Source organism: Camelus ferus, chromosome 16 (genome assembly GCF_009834535.1).
Source record: "Camelus ferus isolate YT-003-E chromosome 16, BCGSAC_Cfer_1.0, whole genome shotgun sequence".
Taxonomy (NCBI): Eukaryota; Metazoa; Chordata; class Mammalia; order Artiodactyla; family Camelidae; genus Camelus; species Camelus ferus.
Window position 1 is genome coordinate 12,100,082 of NC_045711.1, and position 25,974 is coordinate 12,126,055.

Below are 25,974 nucleotides of genomic sequence, written 5' to 3' on the forward strand. Positions count from 1 at the left end.
GATGGACATGGGGCTGGGATGGGTACTGGTGGGCTCCCTGGTCCAGCTGCAGTGGGGACTGGCATATTTTTCCTGAAACCAGGGTGGAGAGGTGGGACAAGGCAGGAGCCAATGGGGCCGCTGATCTTGGTGTGAAGTCAAGTGAGTGGGGGTGGGGTTTCATGCCATTGACTGGTTGGTTGCTAGGCAACCTGGTAAACTGAAGGGGGGAACCTGCTTGGAATCTCACTCCTAAGGTGGGGGCGGCAGGGGTCAGGGTGAGTGTGGCTAAACAGGAGTGGCAGGAGCTGTGTGTCAGACTGTTGGGTGTGACTGTGTGAGACTGTGCAGACAGTGACAGACAAGACACCCGCTCACTCCCGCTCAACACTATTTACCATCATCCAGCAGCAGAGGGACCATTACTCAGCTCTGGGGGAAGGGGAGCCAGAGGACCGCCTCCCCTCCCCTGGACTCCCCCAGTAGGCAGGTGACTGAGTAGCCTGAGTCAAGGGCACACATGAAAGAGTAAAGGTGCCGAAAAACACAGACGTCACATTCTGTATTCCCGTTAGATGCAGGACAAGGGCGAGAGTCTTTCATTCAGCAGCTGTCACTGGTCTCCTGTTTTCTCCATTTATCCGCTCTGTCTTTGGGGGGTGGGGGTATGTTATTTCTAGAAGTGGCTCCTCCCTCCCTCTCCTCCCCCACCCCCCCACGCCTTGCCAAACACAGAAGGGGGTCTCTGAAGAGATAGTAAGGGATTTGATTCTGGACCTCACAATCAAAGGGAAGGGACAGGAGGCCTGTGACGACTTGAGAGGGGAGAGGAATGTCACCTCTGCCCAGAGGTGCTGAAAGCCAGGGTTCTTACACCCAAAAAGGCAAATCCTCCCTTCCCCCAGGATAATTGGAAACAGCCCTTCCGGCAGAATGCGGGTTTGGGGTTGTAGGTACTCCCTTTCCTCTCCCAGCCCAGTTTCTCCCCACAACCCTCCAAGAAGGGCCCAAATTTACCCTCTGATCGCTTGCCTTTCACCAACCCCCAGATAGCAGTAAAGAGTCCAGGAGGCTGTGACCAAAGGGACCCCAGGAGTGGGAGTTCAGGATCCTGGGTATGGTTTCCAGCGTTATTCCAGATTCTCAGTGTGACCTTGGGCAAGTCATGGGGCCTCCCTGAGCCTCAGTTTCTTCATCACTGCAATGGGGATCCTTGAGCTCTGACCCTCCCACTTCACATAGGTAGTCGAGACGATCAACTCAGCCCACTCCATAAAGTGCAGAGCCCTCAAGGTTATTATTATTCTCTCCAGACCTCTCGGGAGCAGCGGTGTTGTTTTGGGATGGGGGAGGAGGAGGCTGCGGGAGCGAAAGGGGCTGGGTTCCTCGGGGTGGAGAGGGCGAGAGCCTGTCTGGATTTGAGAGGGAGGAAGATTCCAACCGCTCCGGCGATCTGAGGGCAGGAGGGGAGACGGGCAGAAACTAAGCCAGAGACGGAGAGTCTCAGAGACAAAGGGGGCGTGAGAGACCGCGCCGGGGAGCGAGGCGGGGCGGCAGGGTGAGGCGGCTCGTTGGGCGGGAGGTGCGCGAGGTGAGGGAGGTGTGGGGGGCGTGGGCTGCGGGATCCTGCCGCCCGCTCCGATCGGGCTCCAGCTCCGGTTTTTCCCTCCGCCATCCTCTCCCCCTCCCCGCCTCTCCTTTAACTCCCCCCTCCTGGGCTCGGGACTGGTTTCCTCCCTTAGCCCGCTGCCCTCAATCCCGGCGAGGCTGGGGCTCCGGCTCGGCATCCCCTTCCCGGCTCCCTCGTCCGGCGCCCCATGCCGCCCCCGCCCGGCCCCCGGCTCCCCCAGTCCCCTACTTAGGCCCGCTCACAGATCCCGGGGTGCTGGCGCGTGGGCCGGGGGCGTAGGGCGCCTGCAGACGGCCCCTGGAAGGGCTCCTGCGGGCTGAGCGCTCCGGAGCGGGGGCGCGGGCGGAGTAGGAAGCGGGTCCGCGTGCGAGCGCGGGGGGCATCAGCCACCCGGGTGGTCGGGGCAGAATAGCCAGGGCAGCCAAGCAGTCACCCCAGGGGGTGAGCGACTTTGGGGGAGTTGGTGCCCCGCCCCCCAGGCCTTGGCGGGGTCATGGGGGCCCCCCATTCTGGGCCGGGGGGCGTGCGAGTCGGGGCCCTGCTGATGCTCGGTTTTTGGGGGCTGGTGTCTGGGCTCAGCCTGGAACCTGTCTACTGGAATTCGGCGAATAAGAGGTGAGCGGCTGGGGCTGGGGAGACCCCACACCCTCTGGGCAGGGACTATGGAAGCTTTGGGGACTTTGGGGGCTGGGTTCTCCGATCTGGGAGGAGGCTGGAGGGAGGGTGGTGGTGCTCTGATGTGAGCTGATGGGTAACCAGACAGAGGTGATCCTGGGAGCCAGACTCACGGGTGGCACCCAGAGCTGAATGTGGGTGGTGATAGCCATGTGTCAAGAGTTTGAAAGACCCCCAAGGGGCAAGGATCTGAAAAGTTCATGGGTAGCTAGGAGGGCAGTGGAGTGGTTATTTGGGTTTGTGGGAGACTTGTGCGGTGTCGGGGGCTGGGCTTAGAGGGAGCCTGGTTAATGTCAGCTCTCAGGAGAGCAGCTGAGTAGGTGCTGCTGAGGCGCTGAGAGGAAGGGCAGGGTGCCTCCCTTCCCAGAAGGGACTCAGTGGTGGAGATGGGAGGCAAGGGGGCTCAGTTTGGGGGCTCTGGGGACAACTCCTCCAAGGCTTTCTGACTCTTCTTCACAGTCTGTGTCCCAACTCTTGCCCAGAGCCAGAGGGTCCGTGAGCCCTTGGCGGAACAATTTCCTGACTAGATTTTCCTGCCTTCCTGGCTTGGGGACTTCTTTCTAGAAGAAGCCTGGAACCCCCTACAGTCCCCTCTTTCCCTGTTGCATCTGGAATCCTGAGGACTCCTTCGCTCCCTCCCCCATCTTTGCCGCAAACTCTTCCACCAGACCCTCTGTTTCATGGCATGCTTGCTTTGCTCTGAAAAAAGGCCAGGGGTCAGATGAAACTTCAAGCCACACAGAGTAGGACAGAACCCTTGGGAGGTCATCTGGGTCCCTTGCCTCCCTGCAGACCCCACTCCCTATTAGCAAAAGAGTTCTATGTTTTGAAAACTTCCTCCTTCCCTGGGGAGGCTGTGTGAGCCATGGGGAGAGGGCCAGCTTTGCAACTCATCAAAGTCTAGGTCTTAATCCTAGCCCTGCTGCTTTCTGCTGTGTGGCCTTGTGCAAGTCACTTAACCTTTCTGAGTTTGTATCCTCAATCCTTACAGCTTTTATGAAGATTAGAGGTGAGGTGTTTGAACTTACTATACGCTCATTAAAGGAGAACTAGGAATATTCTTCTTTCTCTCTTTACTTCACAACTTCCCTCCTATTTCCCTGCCCTGGCCTCCCTCCCATATCTCTTTGGATCTAATCTCAAATGTCTTTTCCCCTCTCAGTCTCCTACCCACCAACTCCCAGAAGCAGTTGGAGTATCAGGTGCAGTGTGAGGATGTAAGTTAGGCTGATTCCGATAGAGTTGAGAAAAGGGAGTTAGGGTGTTCTGGGAGCTCTTTGGGGTGTTGTGTGGGAGGGAGTGGGTTATTTGGGAGTCTGGGAAGGTAGCAAGCAGCAATCCCCTGTGACCAAGTTCTGAGACCCTGTCGACCATTAATGCACAGGGAGGGGCTGTAGTTGCCGGCACGTAGTGGCTGTACTGGCCCAGGGGCTGCCTGGGCTGTGGGAGATGTGGGCTTGTGTTGGCCATGGGTAGAAAAGTCAACTCCTTCCATTCCAAAGCAATAGGACACTTTTCCTAGGAAGTGTGAGACCAGGGGCTGGGGGAAGAAGGGGTACTGAGCAGGGAAATATCTGGGGCAGCTTTCCCACAGATCCTGGTTCCCATTAGCCCCATTTAGGGCCATTGTCAGACCAGACATTTGCCACCTGTCACATTGCCCGGCTAACTTGGGACACTGGCCTGGATTACCCTCCATACCCCCTCCCCCATCCTGCCCTCTATTTGCCCTGAAATCCCTGAAATTCAGTGGTGGCCTGGGGTAGGGGAGGCTCTGCCCCATGGTTGACTGCTGTGGAATAGTGAAATCACCTGGGAGGGGTGGGCTCTGTGGTTCCAGAGAGGCCAGCTCCTTGGTAACTGGCATCCTGTTGCCATGGCAACAGGGCTGGTGATGGAGCGAGAGATGGCAGTGTGCATGTGGCGAGGGCGGGCTGAAGAGTGCATTTGGGCACACCAAGGGGCAGGAGACCTCTGAGCCTGGCTTCCTGCTGCTTCCGACGTGAGCTTCCAGAGTCTTTAGTCCCTGTTCTGTCAGAATAGACTCTCCGCTCAAAGGCTGTCCTGCCAGGATGTGGGGTGAGGGAGGCAAAGCTCTGGGGTCCAGACCTCTGACACCTCTTCTCCTTGTCTACCTCGCCCTCCTCCCCATAGGTTCCAGGCGGAGGGTGGTTACGTGCTCTACCCTCAGATTGGGGACCGGCTAGACCTGCTCTGCCCCCGGGCCCGGCCTCCTGGCCCCCACTCCTCTCCTAATTATGAGTTCTACAAGCTGTATCTGGTAGGGGGTGCCCAGGGCCGGCGCTGTGAGGCACCCCCTGCCCCCAACCTCCTTCTCACTTGTGATCGGCCAGATCTGGATCTCCGCTTCACCATCAAGTTCCAGGAGTATAGCCCTAACCTCTGGGGCCACGAGTTCCGCTCACACCACGATTACTACATAATTGGTACTACTGGGCAGAGGGCAGGGTCAAGTGGGGAGGTGCTCCTGGGATCAAGGGCAGATGAGGGAGGGGACTACTGGAACCAAGAGAGACAGACCCCTTATACCCTGGGGTAGTTTGGGGCCAGGGCATGGAGACAGAATAGGGGCTGGACTCTGGAGCGCCAACTTCTCACTCTGGTTCTTCTCTCCCAGCCACATCGGATGGGACGCGAGAAGGCCTGGAGAGCTTGCAGGGAGGTGTGTGCCTCACCAGAGGCATGAAGGTGCTTCTCCGAGTGGGACAAAGTGAGTAGGGCTGGGGTACCTCCTAAGAGCCGAGGTGGGTTGGGGCAGTACCATCATGGTCAGGAGACTGCTGTCTCAGCCCCTCTCTCTTGGGTCTTCCCCATCTCCAGGTCCCCGAGGAGGGGCTGCCCCCCGAAAGCCTGTGTCTGAAGTGCCCATGGAAAGAGACCGAGGGGCAGCCCACAGCCTGGAGCCCGGGAAGGAGAACACAGCAGGTAGGAATCAGGGGTCCAGCCTCCTGCCTTCCCTAGCCTCCTCTGCTCTTGGACCCAGCTGCCCTGCCTTCACCCTCTCCCTCCCTCTTCAGTTTTGGGGGCGGTGATACAGGAAAGAGGAGAAGAGAGGATGGGAGGGTGGGAGGGGAATAGAAGCCAAATGAGGAAAAGAATCAATTAGAACTAATTAGCCAAGTCAGTGCTTCAATCAGTGCTGTCAGAGAAGTGGGGAGGACTACTTGGCACAGAGCTGAAGGGCTGGACACACCTGGATTCTGAGTGGGAATTGGGGGGAGGGGAAGTGGGGTCCCCAAAGGCCTGGGCACTGCTGGGGAAGCCCATGGGGACCCCTAAGGCTGGGTGTCCAGATGCCAGGGTGGCTCCTTCAGCCCCTCCCCCTCTTTCCTCCTTCACCCCTTCCCTGCCAGGTGACCCCACCAGCAATGCAACCTCCCGGGGTGCTGAAGGCCCCCTGCCCCCTCCCAGCATGCCCGCAGTGGCCGGGGCAGCAGGGGGGCTGGCGCTGCTCTTGCTGGGCGTGGCAGGGGCTGGGGGTGCCATGTGTTGGCGGAGACGGCGGGCCAAGCCTTCGGAGAGTCGCCACCCTGGTCCTGGCTCCTTCGGGAGGGGCGGGTCTCTGGGCCTCGGGGGTGGAGGCGGGATGGGACCTAGGGAGGCTGAGCCTGGGGAACTAGGGATAGCTCTTCGGGGCGGTGGGGCTGCAGACCCCCCCTTCTGTCCCCACTATGAGAAGGTGAGTGGCGACTATGGGCATCCTGTGTACATCGTGCAGGATGGGCCCCCCCAGAGCCCTCCAAACATCTACTACAAGGTATGAGGGCTCCTCCAACCTGGCTCTTCTGCATCCAGCCCTTTGGGAGGTGCTCCTCCAGTTTAATTCATGGTTTGAGGGACACCTCTAGCATCTCCTCGGCCCCCTTTACCCTACCAGCTCCCTTGCTCCCCCTGGCTGTTGCCTCTTCTCCACTTTTAGGATTTCCTAAGACCTCCACCCAGCTCGCACCTGCCCTCTGGTTGGCCGTGTGTGCCCTTCTCTGTCTCTGTGTTCCTGGGTCCTATTCCCCTGAAGGAGGGGGCAGAGACTCAGCTCCCTCTTCTGACCGTGACCCAAGGGTCCTTGTCCCCCTCACCCACTGAGAGCTAGGGGTGGGAACAGTCTGTCTTTTGGTTGCCACCTCTTTCTTTCTGCCTCTCACTGTTTTTCTCTTTTCTCTTCTCTCTCTCTCTCATTCTCTTTCTCTCTTCTGTCTCTAGGTCTGTTCCTCTTCCCTAGCATCCTCCTCCCTGTATCTCCTTATACCCTCTTGGCTTCTTATCCTGTGCCTCTCCCATCTCCACGGTGGGGGCATCAAAGCATTTCTCCCCTCAGTTCCCTCTTCTGACTTTTCTTACTGACCACTCCCCTCAGTCTGCCAAAAATGGGGGCCTTATGGGGAAAGCTCTGGCACTCCACCCCAGCTCAGGGCACGGGCAGCAGGCCTCCTCCTCTGCCCTGCCCCAGGCCTCTGCATACTTACTCCAGCCATTTGGGGTGGTTGGGTCATGACAGCTACCATGAGAAGAAGTGTCCCGCTTTGTCCAGTGGCCAGTAGCAAACTATGAACCAGTCGGGACACATGTGGACTTGGTCTGATGCTGAAGGGGCCACTTGGGACAGGAAGTGACTTGCTCCAGACAAGAAGTGATCAGGCCCGGACAGAAGTGGCCTGGGAAGTGGCAGAAGCAGTGCAGCAGGAACTGGAAGTGCCTTCATCCAGGACAGGAAGTAGCACTTCTGAAATAGGAAGTGGTCTGGCTGGAACCCGAAGTGGCTTAGTCTGGGGGGTGGGGGGAGGTGGATGGTTCTCACTCTGTGGAGAAGGAGGGGAAGGAAGAACTTCCTGTTTCAGGAGGAAGCTGGAACTTACTATAAGAAGATCGGGTGGACTGAGGAGGATTTTCCTAGTGTTCAGTGGCACGTGCCAGGATCTCCCTTCCCTTGTTCTCTGTGCTGCTTTTAGGACAGCTAAGGTGACTGCCATCTGTGGTGGCAGGCCCAATTTGTCTTGTTCTTCCCTTCCCCTATCCCAGTATAATCTCTGTCACTCAATAGGACTACCCCAAGAACCCACCTGTTGTCCCCAGTAACCCCGATGGCTGTCTTGTTCCTCATATCCTCCATTTCCTACTCCCTTCAACCTCAACAATCTCCCTTCTTAGTGACCAAAATGGTGGCCTACTGACTGGTCTAGCTGACAGTGGTCCTTAGCAACAGCCACTCTTTCCACAGTGACCAGCTGATACCTCTTCCTGCCCTCTAGTGCACAGTTGGGTGTCGTCTCCCATTTCCTCTCAGCTCATTTCCATTAGATCAGAGCTGCCCCTGGGCACCACGTCGGCCACCTCAATCACCAGCCAAGATGGTTGCTTTGTCCACCAGAGGTCAAGTCATCTCTCTGGTGCTGTAGTTCCCAGCTCCTTCCTGACTTTTCTAATCGCTCCTTCCAGGGAACAGGAAGTTGATGTTGCCATGGGGGAGGTGGCGGGGTATGGCCGTCACCTCAATAGTTTTACTGTAAAGGGAAATTTGAACAACAAAAAACCAAAAAAAAAAAAAAAAAAAAAGAATAAAAACTTCAAAAGTGGACAAGAAGGCTGGAGAATAACTGGACATAAATTGGGACAGAGACCTGGTGGATAGACGCTTACCAGCTGAGGGTTGGGTTGCATGAAACCAAGGGTTAGGGAGATGGTTGGGTTGGAGGGGTGAGGTGGACAGTGCATGGAGGGGTGGGTAAGGGGCCTGGTGAGAAGGCTGAAGAAGGCAGCCATCTCCGTCGGAGGGAGAGAGGGACCCAGGTGAGAGTGGGAGTTGCCAATAAATCCAACAGCCACAGGGCTGTACGTGAATATACTTTCACAGCTGAGGGAAAGCCAAGTGCCTATTGCTAAACCACAGCACCAGACTCAAGGCAAGTTGCAGTCAGAAACAAAGCGGAAAAAAAACATGTCCACGTGTTCAATGTATTCCCTCCCACCGCTGCCCAGAAGACTCAGGAACCCAGGCATCAAGCTGCGTGACCCCTGGCTCCCTGTGTACCCATAATCCAGGCTCTTCTACACTAAAAACCCAGGTGCTCAGCCCCTTAGACTCCGCCTCATTCTCCAACCACAAAAGCAGCCGTCAGGAGCATCACTAGAGCCAGTCGGCAGGGGTCACAGCCTCTGCCCTGCCCACCCCTCCCCTGACTTTAGGTCCCCTCCTGCTGTCTCCCATCTGCCTGGAGGTCAAGGGGTCCTCCTGCCCCTCCTCCGTCCAGTGGGACCCCTGCCCCTCCCACTGTCTGAGCAAGATGCCTGGGTCCTGAGAGGTGCAGGCATTGTAGGAGGGGAGTTGAAAACTGGGAGGCCAGGTGCTGGGCTCTCTGGAATTTACTCCTGCCTTCCAAGCCCACACTGGAGCTGCCTGAGGTAGGGAGGCTGGAGGTGGGGGGGGGGTGGAAGGGCTGGTCCCTGCCCCTTAGTGGGGGTTGGTTGTCAAGGCAACATCCCCTTCTCCACACAATGGGAAGCCCCCATCAGCCTCCCGCGTGGATGGAGCCGACAGCCCCATCGCTGGCTATCAGCCTCAGGGACTTGGCAACCGTCACTATGACAACCCAGAGCCCAGCAACAGGGCCCAGTGAGAGAGGGAGGGGTCCACGACTCGGGCAGGGCTGTGTGTGAGAGGGGGCAAGGGAGCCGAGGAAGACTCCCCATACACGTACATCTAGAGGCACAGGTGGAGACACGAGAGGGAAGAGAAGTGGGGATAAATAGTCTCCGTGACAGACAAACACCTCACCAAAGCAGCCGAGACATCATAACACGCTGAGAGACAGGAAGACACCTGGGGACAGATGCACAGCTGGGGAGAGGAACAGCACATTCTGCACAGTACCCTGGGACACACTCCCTTGGAGCGCTGGCATCTATAGACTACCCCCCAACATGAACAGGACAAGACCTACAGCCTTCCACGTGTGTAGTGACTTGTGGATCTTTTGAGCTATTTGAAAGCTCAGGTGACTTCTGCACAGAACAACACATGCCATCCTATTCGCTTTCTAGGTACAAATACACAGACTCCTAGGGTAACAACTACACCAAAAAGAAAAGAGGTGCAGAAAGACATTAATTCACTCATTCATTCAACATCCTATTAAACATCTACTTTGTTCCAGGTGCTATTTCAGGCACTCAGGAGTATATGGTGAACAAGGCAAAGTCCCTGCTTTCCTGAAGCCCACATTTTGGTGGGGAAAAAACATAACATTTCTGGTAGTGATAAGTGATATCAACAAAACAGAGTAACAGGATGAAGAGGATGGAGAGTAACAGGGAGATGCTGTATGTTAGGAGGTCAGGAGGGTCCCTTTGAAGAGGTGACATTTGTTCAGGATCTTGAATAATGAAGAGTGAGGAAGGTAGGCACTCTGGGGAAGGGCACAGCAGAAAGAGGGAACAGCAAATGCAAAGTGTAGAGGTGAAATCTCTGCGGGTTTGGGAATAGCTAGAAAGACACCACAGTCACACATGTGTTCTAGACATCCTGTCTCCCAGCCTCAGCTTGTAGGGGAGCAAGTTACTAAGGAAGGATCCACATTTAGGAAATTGATCTAACTCGGTCTTCCATATTTTTTCTTCCTTTGTTTCTTGTGCAGATGTGAGTTGTGTTTTCCTCAACTAAATTTTATGCTCTGGGAGGGCAGGGATGATGCTGTGAGATTTGGGGGCTGTGGTACCGCTGCTGGTACAGAGTCTAGAGCAGATAGGAAGAGCAGATGTAAAGGATGTGAGAAGACTGGGGACCACAGAAGGTAATGCCCTCTCCTCTCCCTCAGCATAGGATGGAGGCTGTCCTGGGGGCTGTGCTGAAGGCAGAAACTCAGACTTTCCCCCATCCTTCTGAACAGAAGCAGGATATAAATTAGGTTGAGGTGTGTGTGTTAGTGTACGTGATTTATGCTGAGGGTTTCAATCAAAGGAGAACAGAGCAAAGGGTGGCAGTGTGAATTTCTGATGGGGAATGGTTGACATCACAACCGGAATTTCAGTTAGAATGAAAAATGGAGCCACATAAGGGGCTCCATTGGCACTCACGAACCTGGGGCACCCCCTACCTCAGAGAGAGTGTTAAGATCGGTAGGCAGGCTGGGAGAAATGTTGCAGGTGGGTTTGGAGGCAGGGGGCTGGCTGGGATGGGCTTAGAGAGCTGGGTGGGGGTAGGAAAAAGGATGCAGAATAAATGGGACTGAAAACTCAGCACAGGAGAGATGTTTGAAAGGTAGCAGGGAAGGTGGAGTCCTGAAGGGAGTTCTGAGGGGACCAGGTCCCAGGGGCCCCGGATTCCCAGAAGGAATCGAAGTATTTGGTGGCCTGGTTCTCCCACTTCCCTCAGTTGCCATCAGAAGCTGAGGCATCGGCTCCCTCCAGTCCCCATGGCTGGTGGCAGTGCTAGGGAGATGGAGCAGCCTCGGGGGGCGGCAGCTGGTGAGTGGGGAGGAGGAATCTGTGTGCTCAGCAAACAGCAGCCTCAGTGCCTGGTAGCTGCCTCCTCCCTCATCAATCAGCCCAGCCAAATGTCCTTGCATTCCCACCACCCCAAGGGGACTGGGGCTGGGCCAGGGTCCCCAGGGGAGTGAGATGGGATGGGTGGGGGGAGGTGGGGGTGGTGCTTGGCTCCCCATCCCTTGGCCTCTGTTCTCTCCTCTCCTGGAAGCCCTCAGCTCTTCTCCTGGCTGTGACTGTTGTGAGGGCATCAGCTACAAATCACCTGTGGGGGTCTGCTGTGGGGTGGGGGGAGAGAGATGAGTCAGGGCTGAAGAGGAATCTACTCTGGTTCTCACGGGACCAGCCCAGGGCAAAATCAGCAGGGAGGCAGCTGGCACAGAGGCCCTGTGCCCCCAGCCGGCCTCCATCCCTGACGGATGCTCTGGACAGCAGGCTGAGACCCGGACCCCCGGAATGTCCTCTCTCTTCCCACCTTCTCCTTGCCCCCAGCCGTCATTCCTCGCTTCCCAGCATGATCCAGAGGGCTGGCCCCCAGCTCACCCTAAATCTGCTGCTCCTCCTTGGGGACTGGGGCCTCTAGATCTTAGTCTCTGGCTCACTCTCCCCCTCCTCAGCCCGTACTCCCCTCAGGGACCCAGGCGTCCTGCCCACTCCCTTCACCATAACAACTGTTCTTTTTGGAGTTGCTTAAGACTTTAATATCATTTCATTAAGTCAGCTAGTTCAGAGAAGGTTGGGGGCACAAAGAGACTGGGGTGGGCAAAAGAGGGCCAAGGTAGGGGGGAAGAAAGGGAAGGGCCCCCTCTCTCCGTGGAGATGGCTCTGAGAAATCAAATATTGACAGTGAGAGAACAGAACTTATTAAAGCTGGGACAGGGGTGTGTGGGGGGAGCTGTGGGAATGGCCGGATGCCTGGGTTCTGAGGGTAATGAAGGTTCTGCGAGGAGGGAAAGCCTGAGGCTGGGAGGATGCAGTGGGACGAAGGGTCCTGTGGTACAATCCTTCTGCCCATTTCCTTTGGAGGATGCTGAGTCTTGCTTTCCCGACTGCTTCTCAGCTGTCCCCTAGAGCCCCTGGGGACAAGAACCCCCTCACAGCTGTGGTTGGGCCCCCCCTTCATCCCTTCCCCCTACCTCCACCTCTGTTGATGAGCTTCAGCAGCGTTTAATCGGATTGAGCAGTAATTAGCAAAGCGAGATGTTTGATTACCTATTTAGCATAATGTAGGGGGCTGGGATCCCTAGGCACAGCCAAGGTTGTGGGGGGGTCAGAAAATAAATGGGGTCTACACAACATTCCTCTCCCTGAGGGAGCCATGAGCCCTGCCTATAAGTCTCCCCATCCTATGCCTCCCTTCAAATCTTCATTCCTTTGGGATTTTTCCCTGGGGGATCTGACCAATCACATCACCTCTCTGCCACCCACTCCCTAACTGGTTAGAGGATCACCCACCTAGCCCTGCTTGCTGTGCAGCTGGTTTTTGGGTGTAGCCGGACTCCTCTCTCTTTCAAACCTTGCCCTCAGCAACAGGAGAGTGGTGGGTTGGACAGGAGCCCAGAAACCCAACTTAAGGATAATGGGCGGCGTGGGGGATGCCAAGGGCAGGGGTTGTCAATTCTGGAAATAAAGATGGGGTAGGTAGGATGGTGAGGTCAGAGCTGCGGAGTACCAGAGACTGCCACTCTTCGCCCTGCCAGACTGGCATATGAGACCCGTCAGGTGTGAACACCGACCAGGAAAAGGGTGCCAGCTTCTCTCCCCCTCATCCAGCAAAGAAAATGTTATCAATTTAGCTCCTCATGGAAATGTAATCAGTGGGCTCGCTGCTGGCTTTGTCTTAATTAGGCACTATTGATGGAAGCAGGGAGGGTGCCTTCCCATCTCCCTAACTCGCTTCCCCCCCATCTCCCAGGCCTTCCTAAAGCTTCTCCAGGCCCCAGGTACAGCTCAGTGTTCAGGCGCCTCTTCTTGCAGCCCCGGCCCTTAGCGCCCCCTAGCACCCGCTGCCGTCTGCCCCTCCTCTCACACCCCTCTCCTCTCGCTTCCCCCGGGCTCAGCCTTTGTTCTTAAGGAGAGCCGAGCCCCTCCCCGGCCCGGTCACCTTCCCCAGAGAGTCCCCGCCTCCCGTCCCCCGCAAAATACGAGATGCTTTCCAAATCCAATCCTCAGATTCCAAAAATTCCAGTTCCGTTCTTCCCTCCTTCCCCCGTCTAGTGCTGCCCGGCGATCCTAGACCCCAGTCCGAACTAAGAAGGGGGAACAAGTGGGAGGGCAGGGGTGCTCCAGCCCCGGTTTTTCCCCCAGACTCAGCTGCAGCCACGGCTGCTTCGAAATCCTGGAGCGCCTTCTAGAGCGCCCGCGAACCTCGCGGGCGGGACCACGGGCGCCATCTGCTGGACTCGGCCGGGATGGAGCCCATAGACCCGGGCGCGGGGTCGGGCGCTTGGGTTCCCGCGGCCTTTTCAGTGTCATGCGGGAGGCTACTCATTGTTTCCAGCCCCAGCCTTGCAGCCTGTCCTCAGACCAGGCCCCCAGTCACCATCCAGCCTGCCGGGTTTAGCGGCTTTCCCTTGCCCCCCAGCCTTCTTGCCCCGGGTGCCCGCCGGAGAGACGCTGGCTGAGAGGGCCAGGGAGCTGCCGAGCAGGGCTTTACTGCGCCTGTGCGGAGGAGGTTGGCTACACGGGCTCGCGCCGCAGCCAGTCGCCCCCTCCCTGCCCGGGGTTGCCATGGCGACGCGTGCAGGCGCGGGGCAACTTTTTTAGCTGGAGTGGCCAGTCGTTCCGCCTGGGGAGGAGAGGGTCGGAGTCGTGAGGTGTGTGTCGGCGGCAGAGGGGAGGGACGGGTACCGGAGAGAGTGGGAAGCTGCGGGGAGGAGGGACAGTGGTGAGGGGTTAGGAGGGAGAGTTGTTGAGGGGGGAAGAAGGGGCAGTTGTAGGGGAGAGGAAGGGGCAGTTGGTGGGGGAGGGGAGAAGAGGGCAGTTGGGGTTGAGATAAAGAAGCGGGGACAGTTGTGACAGTTGTGTGAGGCAGCAACTGTGAGGGGAAATTTGTCCGCTGGTAGCCACTGGTGGTTGAAGGAGAGGGCTGCCCCCTACGATATTTCCTGAGTAACAGAATGAGGCCCCCCTCCTCCCCCGCTAGTAGAAAGTTCCTCTTGGGGCCTCGGTGTGGTGAACCCCATGGGGAGGGGGCTTCCAACCTTGCCAGTGGAATGTTTCTGAGGCTCCAACTGGAGGCCGGGAAGCACAGCTGGACGCTTCTCTGGAGACGGGTGGAGGAAGCTGCGCTGCTGGAGTTGGCTTTATTGATGTGTTGGCCTCATAGAACATTTTTCCTTGGAGCAAAGTACAAATCCTTCAAGTCTGAAACTCATAATGTATGATCAATGCCTGTGACAGCCTCGGGGATGAGGAAGAAAAGCCACAGGTGGCTGTCAGACTAGATCTGAGTGAAGAGGGAATGCCCTGCGAATCAGACATTGCCCTGAGCGCCCTCCGGCCCACCAGAGATGCCCGGATTCCCGCCATCCTGCTTTTCTGAGAGATACACGACTGGGGCCTTCCTCATCCCCCCTTTCCTCCTCCCCAGACACAATTCAAAGTTCATTGTTGAGTGACTTTTTCCTTCCTTCTTCCAATCTGTTTAGCCAACCTATGCTAAGAGACCTTTGCAGTACACAAAAAACAGGGTTCCTACCTCGCAGGAATTAAATGCTAAAGAGACACATTGCAAATATCATTTTTTCCCTTTGTTTAAGAAGGTTGCAGATTTTAGTGTGGGTAGGAGTGGCATTTTTCTGTTTTCCCCCTTCCAGGGGGTAACCTGGGAGGAAAGGAGGTTCACAGGGAGATCATCTTGGTTGCTTCAGTGACCTGACAGTGACAAAGGGTGTGGAACCTGGGGACAGTCTTCCCTTCCCTGGGCCCTCACTTACACAGGGCCCTGAGGTATAGAGGGTTGAGGGTGTGTGCAACCACACCTCAGCGTAGTAGATCTTTTCCTGACTGTTCTGGGTAGAGATAGGGGTTCCTAAATCCTTATTAGTGGCGTGTTTGCTGGGCCCTCATCTTTAGCTTCCAATTATTCCTAATTCTTTGAGGAACTGACTTTGATTTTTAACCCAGTACCCTAAAGAAAGTGGGATATCCCAGGGAAGGGACTGAGAACTGCAAGGCCTCTTGTGGTGAATAGAGCAGGGTTCTGGTACCCCCAGGTAAGATTATGATACTGGGGGGGGGGGGCTCAATCAATTGATGAATTCAGAAGGGGCTGCATGTATCGGGGCTGGGTTGGGGGTGGATCTGGTTGTGAACCCTCAGCTTCCCGTGTGTCTGCAGGTTTTGCCCACATGAAGTCAAGCAAAGCTGAGAAGAAGAAGAAAGTGGGTAGCCAGGGTGCCCGCCGGCAAACCCCGCAGGCCCCTCTGGCCACACAGGCAGCAGAGGTCACCCTGCCGGTCAGCAGTGAGTCCCAGGAGGAGCCGGAGCCGGAGCTGGAGCTGGAGCTGGAGTCGCTGAAGAAGGAACCTGGTAGATACATGCTGGGTAGGGGCTTGGAGGCAGGATGTTTGTATTTAAGGAGGGTCTTAGGGCTGGGGAGCAGGTTTTATTGCTACTGGGTAAGAAGCAAGGGGTTCAGTAGAACCTCAAGCCTGCCTCGAAGTCCCTTGTTTGTGTGTTTTCCTCCTGGCCAGCCTTACACTTGTACTTTCTTTCTTAAAATCCACAGCCCACACCCCTCCTCCGTGCTTCAAGAGCTCTCCAGCCAATCCTCTATCGTAGCCTCTTCCTCCTTATTTCAAGTGGTCCTGGTTGCTCCTACCCCAGTGAAGAGGGTTTGATCTCTTCCTTTTTCCCATTTTCACCCTGGGTGGCAAAACAAATAACGTTTTCCTTCCATGAAGCCCATCACCATGGAGACTCAGCCTGCTTTGCCATCCTTTGAATCCTAAGCCTGACTGATGCTTTCTCCCATCTGTTTAAGGCTCTTGTATCTCCGCCCTCATTTTGGCAGGGCCTTGGGAGACTAAGGAGGTTCAGGTTCAGGGCCACAGGAAAAGAAGCCTGATGTCTAGATGCAGGAAGAAAAGAATTTAAAGAGGCTGCCTCTTGTGGCTTGGATCGGAGGGATTGGTGGGTGAGCTGGGGCCAGTAGGGTTGGAAGGTTTTCTGTAGCTGTTGCTGTCACTGGGCTGGTCCCTGAGCGCACTGGCCAGTGTAGCTATGACTGTGAGCTAAGTGTAGCCCTCCCCTTTTGCTTGGGGCTTCTTTACACTGCTAGCAGCCTGTAGAGATGGAGAGAAATAGAATCCCCTTTTAATAGTAAAACTTGAGAGATTAAGCGTGGGTCTGGAAGAAAGGTCCAGGGTACATAGGGCCTTGCCCTGGGATCTAGACATTAGAAGTGTGCAATTTTTTTTTTTTTTTAATTCTGCGTTCTCTTGAAAGTAGTTTAAAATGGGACTGGCTCCTAGAAGCTGGGTACCAGGAGCTGGGGGAGGGAGGAGGGAGGGCAGTGAGGTTCAGTCTGGAGACTCCTCCAGGGTGGAAAGGGCAGGGACTTCTAAATGAAAGCACTGACCACCAAACACCACGGATCTTTCAGTCCCTTTTGCTCTAAGCCTTTTTATTGTTTGATGTGGAGCTTTCTAGCTGACACCTGACAGAGGTTCAGAGAAGCCTTGGGCCTCCAAGGCAGCCCTGAGATGAACATTAATCCCTGTACTCTTTGCAGATGGGGAGGGATTAAGGCCTGTCCCACTGGAGATGAAGAGGGGGCTTGCTATGGTCTGAATGTGTGTGTCCCCTGCCAATTCATATGTTGAAATCCTAATGCCCAGTGTGATGTTATTAGTAGGTGGGGCCTTTGGGAGGTGCTTAAATCATGAAGGTGGAACTGTCACAAATGGGATTAGTGCCTTGCAGAAGTGGCTCCAGAGAGATCCCTTGCCCCCTTCCGGCATGTGGGGACACAAACAGAAGTCTGAGACCCAGAAGAGGGCCCTCACCCTACAATGCTCGCCCTGTGGTCTAGGACTTGCAGCCTCCAGAACTGTGAGAAATGAACTTCTGATGTTTATAAGCCACCCAGTCTGTGGTAGTTTGTTGGAGCAGCCTGAACCGACTAAGAGAAAGCCTAAAACACTTCTTGGTGAAGGATGGTGGGTTAAAGGGCAAACGCCCTTTTGAGGTCCTTTTTGACTTCCTTAAGTGCTCCTCAGCTCCCACTAAGAAAAGAAGTATAGGTTCAAAATCCTGTATCTGTAAAAAGCCCTAAGAACCAAGAAGTTTTTTCCCCAAAGTTTGGCATCCAAACTTATTTGGTGGTAAAACATAACCTAAACTGACATGAAGGTATTTATAGCCTATTTAAGCCACTTAGTATAAACTTTCATACGTTTTACTGCAGAAATACTAACATTAGGAGCAGTCCAGGAGGCGGGTGGGGGTCTCACATACCTTATTATATTACAATTCTAAATTTTTTTTTTATACTTATTTCTATGTGAATTAAAAAAAAATTGAAGTACGGTCAGTTACAATGTGTCAATTTCTGGTGTACAGCACCATGTCCCCAGTCATGCACATACATACATATATTCGTTACAATTCTGAATTCTGAAATGTACTTGACCCCAAGGGTTTTAGATGAGAGGTTGTAGACCTGTATTTCAGGCAAATCAGAAAAAATAGAGAATAATATAATGAACACTCAGGTACCCATCACCCAATGAGAGAACAAATCATGGTAGCAGCAAGTGAATCCCTCTGTTCCCCACCCCGCAAGCCCTTCTTCCTTCTCCAGAGGTCAACGCTACCCTGAGTTGGTGTTTGTCATTCTCAAGCTTGTTTTTTAAATTTTTACTGCTTGTATCCATGCCCATCACATACTGGTAATCACATTGCATGGTTTCAACTTTATATACATTGTGTTATGAAAGATAAAACCACTGTACTCTTGTGAGTTTCTCATTCTCCTTCCCCTTGCCTTGTTCCTGTCTGGAACCTTGAATGCCCTTGGTTTTCGCAAAGGGCATTGGCTTTGTCCGTTCCCATACCACTCACCACTAAGCTCCCAGAATCGGCTATTCCATCTTTCTCGTGATTTCCTTCCTCGGCCTCTGTGCTTTACTCCCCTCTTAGTTTTTCTTTCTGGAAGTCAGAGTGTCCTGTTCCCCAACGTCTTTTGGTTCCATCTCATTAGTTTCTTCCTCCTTTCAGCCTGGGTAGGAGGTGGGAAACCTACCAGTTTTACTGCAGTCTCCTATGTGAGCAACAGATCAGGAGGGAGAGAAACACCCTCCTGCGTTTAATGGGAGTCCAGAGCGTCTGTGGTGGTTGGAGAGGGGCCACTTTCTGTGGGTCCCAGCTACTCCATGCGGGAAGAGGATGAGGGGAGAATGGAAAGCCAGGAACTGAATGACCAGAGTAACCTTGGTGCAGACTGTCTTCATCCCCTGCCTCCCTCTGCACCCCCTACAGCCCTAGACAGCTTTTCAAAAGAAAATTGTGATATAATTCACTTACTATAAAACTCACCCTTTTAAAGTATGCAATTTGGGAATCTTTGCTATATTCACAAACCTGTGCAGCCATCACCACTATCTAATTTTAGAGCATTTTAAATGCCCCCACCCCTACAACAAAAAAAGCCGCTTCACGTACCTTGAGAAATTGGCACCAGGTGGTTCCTATATCTTCTAAGTTACAATAGAGCCTAGTCTTTTAGTATTCCCCTCCCCTCTCCCAGATCCTGGTAACCACTAATCTATTTTCGGTGTCTATGAATTTGCCTATTCTGGGCATTTAATATAAATGGAATTATGCAATGTGCAGTCTTTGATGACTGGCTTCTTTCACTTAGCCATGGTGTTTTCAAGGTTCACGCACATCGTCTCGCTGTAGCAGAACTTCACTCCTTTTTACGGCTGGATGACATTCCACTGCAGTTTGTTTATCCGTTCATCGTTGATGGACGCTGGGGTTGTCTCCGCCTTTTGGCTGTCATGAAGAGCGCTGCTGAGAACACAGGCACACAAATGTCGGTCCCAGTCCCTGCTTCAGTTCTCTTGTATATAAACCTAGAAGTGGAATTGCTGGGTCACCTGGTGGCTCTCGAACTTTTTAAAGTTGCGCTTCCTTTTGGAATTCTCCTTCCCAGAGTCAGTATTGGAGGAACCCGAAGTACAGAAAGAAGAATTACCGGAGCCTGAGGTGGATGTGGTAAGTGTGGGTTTCCCCTGAGACAAGAATTCCTCCCCAGCAACTGGTGGATCAGAGGATCAGCTGTGGAATGGTGTTTGAGGAATTCTCGTGAATGGGTCACTTCCTTCTCTTTACCCTACTGGTGGCCTGCTCACCGCAAATCCAGTTCATCGAGTAGAGGACAGAGTTGTCGGTGCCCCTTCCCCTCCAGAAGAAGAGGGCTTTCAGTGAGGAGGAGGGCTCTCAGCTGCCCCTTCCTAGTCTCCTCAACTTGGGTCAAACTGTGACAAGCTTCATCAGTTGACTGGGTGAACGAGCTGGGTAGACATGGTCCCCACTGGATACTGATTTTTGAGACATTATTTCTTCCTGTCTTTCACTTCCCTCTGGCTGAAGAATTTCCCGAAGCCACTAGAAGTGCTTTTAGAAATCGTCCCTCAGTGACCCCTACACCCTTGTTTCCAAGCTGCATTGGAGTCTAGGCACACCCTCAGTTACCTAAGTAAGAAGAACAGTGCCGTGACCTTGAACTTTTTTAAAAAGGGAGAGAAAAGGAATAACTACTCATTAAAGAAAAAAATCGGAGGGGACAAAAAAGTAAAACAACAAAAGGAAAAATAAAAGTCATAGTATTACTGTCGAAACACATCCAATGTTGATAATTTGGGAGATGTCCTTTTTTTCTGTGTAGGCTTGTGAGTTTTTTTGTTTTTAAATAATCTCACCTGCACCACATATTAGAATTTTTAATTTTTTTCTCAAAACATTTGATCATTTTTGATGTTATTATCTACTTTCTGTAAGCACCATTTTTTACTGTCCACTCAATTAGATATATGTACCTTACTTAAATCCTTACTCTTACACATTTTGCCATTTCTGATGGCAAATAATAATAATACTGTGATGAATATTATAAATAAACTAACACGTTTTTAAATACTTAGTATTTGCTTAAGTTAGATTCCTGTGCATAAAGGTCCTGAATCAGAGTAAAGAACATTTGTAACACCTTTAATGTATAACACCAAACTGTTTTCCAAACAAATTGCATTTTTTGTCCTCACACTAGCAACAAACCCTTTCCAAGGGGCATGTGTGTTAGCAATTTAGCAAGGATTTTTAAAAAAATGATAGGTAATAAATGATATATTGTTGCTATTTTTATTTGTATTTCTTTGATTTCAAGTGAAATTGAACATTTTTCATATTTTCATTTTCTTCTTTTTATGACATGTCTGCATATATCCTTTTGTCCATTTGTTTAACTGGATCTTAGTGTTTTTCTTACTGTTCTTTGTGTATGTCTTTTTTTTTTTTTTTTGATGTTTTACTGATAATTTTTTTTCACATATGTCTTTTTTTAACTTCATTGGAGTTTTTATTTAAATGATACTAACTTCAATTCAACTTTTAAAAAAATTGAAGTATAGTCAGTTTACAATGTGTCAGTTTCTGGTGTACAGTGTAATGTTTCAGTCATGTATGTCTTTATATATGAAAGACTTTAGGTCACTGGCTAAATTTTCTTGACCTGGAAACTTGAAGTAAAAGGGACTCCTTCTCATATTCCAGGAGTACTGAGAGAAGGACAAGGTGACGTCTCAAGTTCACTGAGTTATATCTTTATATCATCTAGTTTTCTTTCTAAATAGGGGTGCTCTATATAACACTGTTTTGTGACCACCAGTTACAATTTATTTTCCATCCAATCGATTTTTTCTTTGGTGTTTTCAAGTCTTTTCTTTTTCCCTCCCTTTTTCTTTTCTCTTTGCTGCTATGCTGCTATTGGGTAAGTCTGACTCTTACCCAATATCCCGTACTTAATCCACTGTCCTGCGGAGGCCGCATCACAAAGAAATGGCTCTTTTACCTTTATCCCTCTTCCAGCTTGTCATTCCCTTGCTCCGAATTGCTAGACTTAGGCTTATATCCTACATGTTCCCTTAATTTAGTTTTACTTTGATGTTGAGGGTTGCTGGATAATACATTTTTACAGCCACAGGCATAAATAAAATACCTTGGAAAGATAACATCCCTTAGTTCTCCTCTGTGATCCATTTCAGTTCTGCTCATAGAAGCAAGAGAATCCTATCGTCTTGTTTCTTCCAAAGCTTGAAACCTATCGTTCAGTTCGCTCTCAACTTTCTCTTCCCGGCTCTTAACCTGTCTGACTTCTGTCATCCCCCACGTCCTCACATGTGACAGTGGATGGGAGAAACGACTCACCCTAACAGCCATCTCTGCTCTGGCCCTCTGCTCTCCTCCCCTAGAAGCCCCTTTTCCTGTCCCGGGCTGTGCTGACGGGACTGGCGGGTGCCACATGGACAGAGGAGCACGATGCCATTCTGGAACACTTTGCCCAGGACCCTTCAGAGCCCATCGTCACCATCTTCATCGACTCCTGTTTGGGGCTGAAGCTAGATCTGGGCATGCCCGTGCAGGTGCGGACTCTGCGGTCCCAGACTCCAAGGTGCTCTCCCGGGGGGCTGAGGGTTCCAAGTTATCTCCAGCTGCAACTGTGAGTCTCATCTCCTGTGTCCAAGGTCTGTGGAGCCTTGCAGTGTGTCAGGCACCCTGCTTGGCAGCAGGATGCAGAGAGGAGGAATGAGGCAGGGTTTTGTTTTTGATGATCTCATGGTCTAGTGGGGGAAGACAGACATATAAAAACTATTTACAATGTATTATGATCCATAGACAAAGCTTTATAGGGGCTTTATGGGAGCAACTAATGTAGCCAGCAGAATGCTGGCAAGGCCTGGTGATGGAGGTGATAGTTGAGTTGAGGATGAAGGGTAAGTAGGCTTTTGTCTAGGCTGAGTAAGAGCATTTGGGTAAAGAACACTTTATGTGCTGAGAAAAGAGGAGTGTGGCACACGATGCTGAAAAGGTAGGTTGGGGTCAGCTTGTGAAGGGTCTTGTATGTCATACTAAAGAACTTGGCCTTATCCCAGAGGGAACTCTCGAAGTCTTTCATGGATTACTTAGATAACTGTTTCAGTAATGTACAGGATACGTTAGTGAAAGGTAAACCACGGGTAGGGAAACAGTTAAACGGCAGATGTATAGTGAAATGTCAGTGGTAGAGTATGGGCGGTGTGTGTACAGGTCATTGTTGGAAAATTCTTTTAGTGTTTCTGTATGTTTGGAATTTTTTGAAATAAAATTTTAGAAAAGAAGAAGGCTATTGCTTTGCTTTGCTTGGCAGCATATATACAGAAATGAAGGTGATGATGAAGATTTAGCATGGCACTATGCAACTACACAATCCGTGAAGCATTCCGTATTAAACAAAGCCCAAAGCAGGCTATGGTATTGTCCCTGTGTATTGACAATTATCAGCTATAAAACATCATGAAAGACATATTTTATTCACAAAAGGAACAGAAATTTAAAAAAATATTTAGGATTGATGTGAAGGAAAACAACTTTGCTGCAGGCTATGAAAGAAGATTTAAATAAATCATGAGCCCTCTCCTGTTTCTGGGTGGGAATCTTGATATTATAAAGATCCTTCCATCCAAAAAATGAACCATTTCAATGTGACTCCAATCAAAGGACCACAGTCACTAGATCCCTAGTGTAAAGGATTTTAAAATATATCCAGAAAAATGAAATGGAAATAGCAAAGCAGATAATGAAGAAGGAAAGTAACGGAGGAGACTTGTGAATATGGAAATCTTTTATTAAGTTACAGTAATTAAAACAGTTTTGCTGTGGCAGGAATGTATACTATGTAAACAACAGTAAATAAACACAGGAAGTACAGAAACATATGTAAGCATTTTCTGTAAAAATGCATTTAAAATCTGTGGGGGAAGATGGATTATTCAATGAATAGAATTGGAAACATGGAAAACAGTTTTTCCATTAAGAATCTCATTCGCTGGGGCACAGGGGAAACGGGGAGATGCTGGTCATGGATACAAACTCTGTTACCACAAGCAAAGGCAACAAAACCAAAAATAAATAGGTGAGTGCATAAGACTAAAAAGTTTCTGCACAGCAAAGGAAATCAACAAAATGAAAAGGCAACGTTAGGAATGGGAGGAAATGTTTGCAAATCTCATATCTGAGAAGAGAGGAATACATAGCCAAAATATATAAAGGACTCAACCAACTTAATAGCAAGAAAACAAACAATCCAATTTAAAAATGGGCAGAGGAGTTGAAAAGACATTTTCCCAAAGAAGACATACAAATAGCCCACAGGTACATGGAAACGTGCTCAGCATCACTAATCAGAGAAATGTAAATCAGAACTAAAATGATACCACCATATGCTCGTCAGAACAGCTATCATCAAGAAGACAAAAGATAACAAATGTTGATGAGGATGTGGAGAAAAGGGAACCCTTGTGCACTGTTCATGGGAATGTAAATTGGTGCAGTCACTATGGAACACAGTATGGAGTTTCCTTAAAAAACTAAAAACAAAACTAGCATATGATCTAGCAATTCCACTTCTGGGTATATATCCAAAGGAAATGAAGTCATTATCTCAGAAATATCTGCACCCCCATGTTCATTATAGCCTTATTTATAATAGCCAAGAGATGGAAACAGCTTAAGTATCCATCAATGGATGAATGGATAAAGAAAATGCATATATATTCATACACACACAATGGAATATTATTCAGCAATGAGAAAAAAGGAAATCTTGCCATTTGCAACAACACAGATGAAGCTTGAGGACTTTATGCTAAATGAAATAAATCAGACAGAGAAAGAGATATGATCTCATTTATATGTGGAATCTAGAAGAAAAAACTAACTCAAAGAAACAGACAATAGGACTGATTGTGAAACAGAGATTCAGGTTGGGAGAAACAGGAAGACAGATTGATGGTTGCCAGAGTTGGGGGTTGGAGAGTAGGGAAGATGGATGAAATTGGTCAAAAGGTACAAACTTCCCATTTAAAGATAAATAAGTTCTGGGGATGTAATGTGCATACAGCATGGTGATTCTAGTTAAAATACTATATTGTATATTTGAGAGTTGCTAAGCAAGTAGATCTTGAAAGCTCTCCTGATGAGAAAAAAAATTGTAACTATGTAAGGTGACAGGTGTCAACCTAAACTTATTGTAGGGATCATTTTGCAATAAATATGCATATCAAATCATTATGTTGTACACCTTACACTAATACAATATTATAGATCAATTATATCTCAAAACTGGGGAAAGGAGGTACAAAGCTTAAATTATGCAAGATTAATGAGTTCTGGAGTTATAATATACAGCATGGTAACTATAGTTAATAATGCTGTAGTGTATAATTTACTAAAGGGTAGACCTTGAGTGTTCTTATTACAAAAAAAAAAGAAAAATATGGTTACCATATGAGATAATGAATATGTTAATTAACTTGATTGTAGTGATCATTTCACAATGTATATGTGTATCAAAACATCAAGGTGTACACTTTAAATATACACAATTTTTAAAAGGTGTATTACTGTATTGACACAAAGAGGGAAAATATACACAATTTTTATTTGTCAAGTATGCCTCTACAAAACTGAAAAAAAAATCTATTTAGCATGCCGAAATATATTCTAAATAGATGACATATTTAATTGTATTCTCCTGGACTAAGAAGGCCTATTGAAACTTCCTTAAAAGTTATTCCTCTTGCAGGGGAGGTTATAGCTCAGTGGTAGAGTACATGCTTAGCATGCATGAGGTCATGAGTTTGATCCCCAGTACCTCCATTATATTAAAAAAAAAAAAAGTAAACCTACCTCCCTCCTCCAAAATTATTTCTCTTAAATATTTGATAAAACGAGCAAAAAGTGAAATCAGAGGAAAAAACCACCCAAGAGTAAACAAAAAGGGAAGAAGCATAATCTCATCTAATAAACTTTAAAAGTGGGTGACCAAGGAAAGATCTATGCACTGACTTAAGGAAACCATCCTCCCCACAGGAATGGTGGAGTGAACCTTAGCGTGTTTAACAAAATCTGAAAAGAGAGAAAGAGTTCAGGTATTTTTAACAAAGATTTTACACCGTTTTAAATTAGCCTTAACCAACTGCCCATCCCCTCATGCAATTATCTTAGTCTAGAGAAAAGTGAATGAAACATAAAATACCTGACAATGAACCCGGGCTCTCACAGTGGGACATCAGGAAGTCACTCACAGTATGTCAGAGCAAAAAGAATGACTTCAGAGAGCTGCGCAAGCATGAGGCAAGCAGAAAGAAACTGCAGCTGCCAGCATGCTGCATCAAGGTGGGAAATGAACAGAATGAGGCTCGCAAAAGAGGAGAGCATAACTGAACAGAAGGCGATCCTCACAACAGCATCATGTCAGTACAATGTAACAGGAACATGCATTCAATTTTTTAAAAGGCTGAGAGACAAAATGATGAAACATGAGGATGCAATGAAAGGAAGATTGAAGATTTTAGGAAATAAATAAAGCAGCATCTTACAAAATAGGTTAGAAAGAGCAAGGAAATGGATCGCTATCTCCGAAAATCTGAATAGACATAGAAGAGAGACTTGAGAGAATGACAGTGTATGTGGAAGGAAAAACCCAATGGCAATACAGTTAGAAGTTAATGGATATGAAAGACAGACACAGGTGATCTAACATAGGAAGCCAACAAATGAAACAGAATATAAATTTAAAGGTAAAATACAGAAGGTTTCCCTGAACTGCAGAAAAAACTGAATGTGGGAATTGAAACGACATACTTTATTCCACAAAAATTTGTTCCACGGTGTTTAATGTCAATCCACATCTTAGTTAAGCTGCTTAAATTCAGGGAAATTAATTCTTTGGGAACATCACTTATGCGGTATTCCTGCCAAGAATATTTAACTTGCATCTAATAGTGAAGAAGCAATCAGATCAATCCAAATTAAGGGACATTTTGGAAAACAACTGGCCTGGACGATTAGAAATATCATTGCCGTGGAAGAAAGGAAACGACTGGGGAACTGTGTGGAATTAAAGGAGATTAAGGAGATGCAAC

At 50.0% G+C, this 25,974-nt stretch overlaps 2 protein-coding genes across 2 annotated transcripts in view; both read left to right on the forward strand.

Moving 5' to 3' along the window:
* The first annotated feature begins 70 nt into the window (after window positions 1-70).
* Window positions 71-7,880, forward strand: EFNB3 (ephrin B3). The gene is made up of 5 exons (XM_006175818.3): window positions 71-2,224; window positions 4,439-4,731; window positions 4,923-5,015; window positions 5,126-5,230; window positions 5,659-7,880. The coding sequence occupies exons 1-5, from the start codon at window positions 2,103-2,105 to the stop codon at window positions 6,066-6,068; spliced, it is 1,023 nt and encodes a 340-aa protein (XP_006175880.2). The 5' UTR covers window positions 71-2,102; the 3' UTR covers window positions 6,069-7,880.
* Window positions 7,881-13,459: 5,579 nt separating this feature from the next.
* Window positions 13,460-25,974, forward strand: part of DNAH2 (dynein axonemal heavy chain 2) — an 81,507-nt gene continuing 68,992 nt past the window's right edge. The window contains exons 1-4 of the mRNA XM_032498694.1: window positions 13,460-13,596; window positions 15,122-15,313; window positions 18,945-19,006; window positions 21,262-21,432. Of these exons, the coding sequence (XP_032354585.1) occupies window positions 15,133-15,313; window positions 18,945-19,006; window positions 21,262-21,432 (414 nt within the window). The 5' untranslated portion in view covers window positions 13,460-13,596; window positions 15,122-15,132. The remainder of the gene's footprint in view (window positions 13,597-15,121; window positions 15,314-18,944; window positions 19,007-21,261; window positions 21,433-25,974) is intronic.